The 4,639-nt window shown below is 41.8% G+C and overlaps 1 protein-coding gene across 1 annotated transcript; it reads left to right on the top strand.

Moving 5' to 3' along the window:
* The first annotated feature begins 1,220 nt into the window (after positions 1-1,220).
* LOC125822257 (uncharacterized) lies at positions 1,221-3,371 on the top strand. The gene is made up of 4 exons (XM_049501647.1): positions 1,221-1,547; positions 1,635-2,837; positions 2,981-3,207; positions 3,293-3,371. The coding sequence occupies exons 1-4, from the start codon at positions 1,221-1,223 to the stop codon at positions 3,369-3,371; spliced, it is 1,836 nt and encodes a 611-aa protein (XP_049357604.1).
* The last annotated feature ends 1,268 nt before the right edge of the window (positions 3,372-4,639 follow it).

The raw sequence follows: 4,639 nt of genomic DNA, 5'->3' as shown, positions 1-4,639 counted from the left end.
AGTCGGACCAAGGTGCGGGGTGAAATTCTCTAGATGTCGGACCAAGGATTTAGATATACATGACTTATCGCTTTGCATATAACACACTGGGAAGGGATTATTATTACTAGGATTACGAAGTTATGAGGTTATGGGGAACACATACGCCCTAGTTTCTTTCTCTACTTGATAACAACAAAAGTTTAGATTTTTCTTACTAATTACTTTCATAATTTCCAAAATTTGTTGCACAAATCCCCCCCGCTTTTACTTATTTGTCTCGGAAATACATTGGCTAAACGAATATAATCGTTATTAATCTTATGTCTAAATCATATTCCTCATGGGATCAACCCCAACATTCAAGTTGGGTTCTTTACGTGAGAACGATCACTTATGCTTCTGAAAAGAGGTGTAATTTGAGCGTATCAAATTTTGGCACCGCTGCTGGGGAATAAGGCTTTTAGATTAAGTTTAATTGCATTATTGAACTTTAGTCAAATATTTCCTAATTTTACTTTTTCTGTTGTTTTCATCTCTCTCAGGGTATTACTCTAGTGTATGCCAAGTACACGGAGCCAAGGCGAACCACTTACTCCCTACAATCCCGAACTGAATAGAACTTTGCGGAGAATGAATAATCAAGGAGTTCCGATTAACCATATCGGGGGAGAGTTAGGTGAAGTGTTAGATTGCAACCTCCAAGGGTAATTGATGCAAATAATCAGGCTCCAGTTAAGAATAGATTGGGAGATGCACTGAGGGCAGAGGAACCACCAGGACCACGTCTGCATGAAAATTTCAAGGTAACCCTTAATATTGCTGATTCTTATGGACCTCTTGTCCTACCAGCTCTACCTCAAGGGCATAGATTTGTGGTGACCAGTAGCTTAATACAGATGCTTACAACAAGGGGCTTGTTTGCGGGGTTGCCAGCGGATGACCCATATGCTTACATAGCCAAACTTAATCATGTCTGCAAAAGTTGTATAGGTCGACCGGATTGGGATATGAACGTCATTGGGTTGCGTGTGTTTCCCCTATCATTGACCGGAGATGCTGCTATGTGATTCAATGAACTCCCTTAAAACTCAATCTATATATGGGAGCAGTTGACAGAGGCGTTTTTAGCAAGATTCTTTCCAGTGTAAAAGAAGTTGAACAAGAAAGATAAACCCAACAACTTTGTAGCATTACCTGGAGAGTCTGTGGGCAGTTCTTGGGATAGGTTCACTGCCTTCATGAGGGGTGTTCCGAATCACCGTATTGATAATGAGTCACTGAAGGAGTACTTCTACCGAGGACATGCTGATAATTGTAAGGCAGTGCTCGATATTATCGTGGGAGGTTCGTACGGTGAATGCACTTTTGCACAAATTACAGAGAAAATAGAGAAGATATCTCGAAATAATAAAGCTTGGAGCACTAGAAAGTCAGACACTGGGAGGAGCACATTTGTCGTTCAAGTTGCAAACAACCAGCCCGCAGATGAAATTCGCGAGGAGATGGCGCAGATGAGAACTGAACTAGGGTTGGTCTTAAAGCATGTGACTGGAGGAGTGGAGAAGGTAAATGTTGTGAACTATTTGACTAGAACTCTACCACCGGCATAGGAGTATTATTTTGAAAAGGATGCTTAAGCGGTGAATGAGCAGACAGGGGGTTTTCGACCAAACGCCCAAGGTTGCAACACGGATAATTGGCACCAAGGTCAAGGAAATGAAGGTCGGAATTATGGAAATTACAACTGTCATGGTCAATATGTCCTAGATGGGAACTACAATCGTGACAACAATTACAATCAGAACAACTATGGCAACAAAAATAATCGAGTTAGACCTTATGTTCCTCCTCAAAATTGGGATTTTGCTCCTAGGAAAGCAGGAGGTACTATGTCACGTATTGAGAATATGATGCAGAAAATGATGAGGAGGTTTGATGCGACTGATGAGAATGTGAAGGAGATGCGAAATGACTTGTTTGGTATTGGTCAAAAAGTTTACGCCCATGTAGTGTCGATCAAGCATCTTGAGCTACAAATGACCCAGTTGTCGACTACAGTAAACCCACGTCAACCTGGCACTCTTCCTAGTAATACTATCCAAAATCCAAAGAATGATGGACATTGTATGGCAGTCACAACTCGAGGAGGTAAGCAGACCGTTGATCCACATATGCCATCTGGGGTAGAAAAAAATGCTAGTCTAGATGATGATGTGGTTGAGGTGTCTGGAGAGACCGAGAGTGCGACAGACAAGGAAGAGGAGGTAACTCAAAAAGTTGTCCCCATACCCAGACCTCCACCTCCTTTCCCACAAAGGTTAGTGAAAAAAACTAAAGAAAGAAAATATCGCAGGTTTATTAGCATGTTGAAGCAACTTTTCATCAATGTTCCGTTGAAAGAGGCTTTGGAGCAAATGTCTGGGTATGCCAAATTTATGAAGGATATGGTGACCAACAAAGGGGTTAGCTTCGAGGATGATGATAGATTGCAACAATGTAGCGCTATTGCTACTATGTCCCTTGTGCAGAAGAAGGAGGATCCTGGTGCCTTTACTATTCCATGTACCATCGGGTTGTTGCATTTTGCTAAGGCATTGTGTGATCTTGGGGCTAGCATTAATCTTATGCCATTGTCGATTTACAAAAAGTTAGGTTTGGGAGATCCAAAAATGACTGCAATTCGATTGCTCATGGCCGACAGAACTATGAAGAGACCCATAGGTGTGCTCCATGATGTACAAGTGAAAGTGGAGTCGTTCATCTTTCCGGCAGATTTTGTAATTCTTGACTGCGTGGTTGATTTTGAGGTTCCCATCATTCTTGGGAGACCATTTTTAGCTACGGGGCGCGCTTTGGTAGTATGGAAAAGGGGCAGATGAAATTCAGACTGAACAACGAAGAGGGAACTTTTAATATTTGTAGGTCTATGAAGCAAAGTAGTGAGCTCCAATTGGTATCAGTGATAACCTATAGAGTTGAGAGTGTTTTTGAGGTGCAGGTTGAGGAGAGACTGGGTGTTGAGGCATTAGCAGTGGTTATGATGAACTTCGACAATGATGGTATTGAAGAGTATGATGAGCTGGTCGCCGCACTTGATAAGTGTGAATATCGGTCAAAACTAAAGAAGTTGGAGTTGGACATGAAAAACCGTGAGTCCCCACCTGCACGAACGTCTATTGAGGAGGCACCAAAATTAGAGCTTAAGGCTCTACCACCGCATTTGAGGTACGTGATTTTGGGAAAAGATGATACTTTACTGGTCATTATTCGGCTGATTTGAATGAGTGACAAATAGAGTGTTTGGCTGCAGTATTGAAGAGGTTCAAGCGAGCCATTGGGTGGACTATTACGGATATTATTGGGATCCCTCTCAGTATTTGTTCTTATAAAATCCAACTCATGCCGGATCACAAGCCTAGTATTGAGCACCAAAGAAGATTAAATCCGCCTATGCAAGAGGTAGTTAAAAAAGAGATCATCAAGTGGTTGGATGCTGGAGTTATAAGTCCCATTGCAAATAGTAGTTAGGTGTCTTCTGTTTAATGTGTGCCCAAGAAAAGTGGGATTACTGTGGTTCCTAATGAGAGAAACAAGCTTGTTCTGATGCTGCCCGTGACTGGATGGAGAGTCTGCATGGACTATCAGAAGATAAATGCTTGGACAGAAAAGGACCATTTCCTTATGCCATTCATGGATCAGATGTTGGATAGACTTGCTAGTAAGGGTTGGTATTGTTTTCTTGATGGTTATTCGGGCTACAATCATATTTCTATAGCTCCGGAGGACCAAGAGAAGACCACCTTCACTTTCCCTTATGGGACTTTCGCCTTCAAACAGATGCCATTTGGGTTGTGCAATGCTCCAGCGACCTTTCAACGTTGTATGATGTTGATATTCTCTCATATGCTAAAGGAAACTATTGAGGTATATATGGATGATTTCTCTGTGTTAGGTGACTCTTTTGATCGATGTCTGGATCATTTGGCTGAGGTGCTTAAAAGGTGTGAAGACTGCAATCTGGTGATAAATTGGTAGAAGTGCCATTTTATGGTGAAAGAAGGGATAGTTCTAGGTCATCGGATTTCTGAGAAGGGCATTGAGGTAGATAAAGCGAAAGTTGAGGTAATAGAAAAACTTCCTCCACCTATCTCTGTAAAAGGTGTTAGGAGTTTCCTTGGACATGCAGGTATTTAATGGAGGTTCATCAAAGATTTCTCAAAAATTACACATCCGTTGTGCAAACTGCTTGAGAAGGAGTGTAAGTTCTATTTTGATGATGCTTGTCCTAGAGCATTTGGTGAGTTGAAGGAGAAGTTAGTTACTGCACCTATCATTATTTCACCGGATTGGGGACAACCGTTTGAGGTAATGTGTGATGCGAGTAGAGTGGCACTTGGTGTGGTATTGGGATAGAGGCGAGAGAAAATTCTCCATCATATTTACTATGCTAGCAAAGCTCTAGATGTGGCCCAAAAGAACTATACGGTAACTGAACAAGAGCTTCTTGCAGTGATTTTCGCATTTGAAAAATTTTGATCCTACTTGCTTGGTACTAAGGTCATAGTGCATACTGACCATTCTGCATTGAGGTAACTGATGGCGAAGAAGGATGCGAAACCAAGGTTGATTAGATGGGTATTGTTGCTATAAGAGTTCG

The sequence above is a fragment of the Solanum verrucosum genome, unplaced genomic scaffold (genome assembly GCF_900185275.1).
Source record: "Solanum verrucosum unplaced genomic scaffold, falcon-dt-bn FXZP01000302.1, whole genome shotgun sequence".
Taxonomy (NCBI): Eukaryota; Viridiplantae; Streptophyta; class Magnoliopsida; order Solanales; family Solanaceae; genus Solanum; species Solanum verrucosum.
Note: the sequence above shows the minus strand (reverse complement) of the source record. Positions and strands in the feature narration are given on the sequence as shown.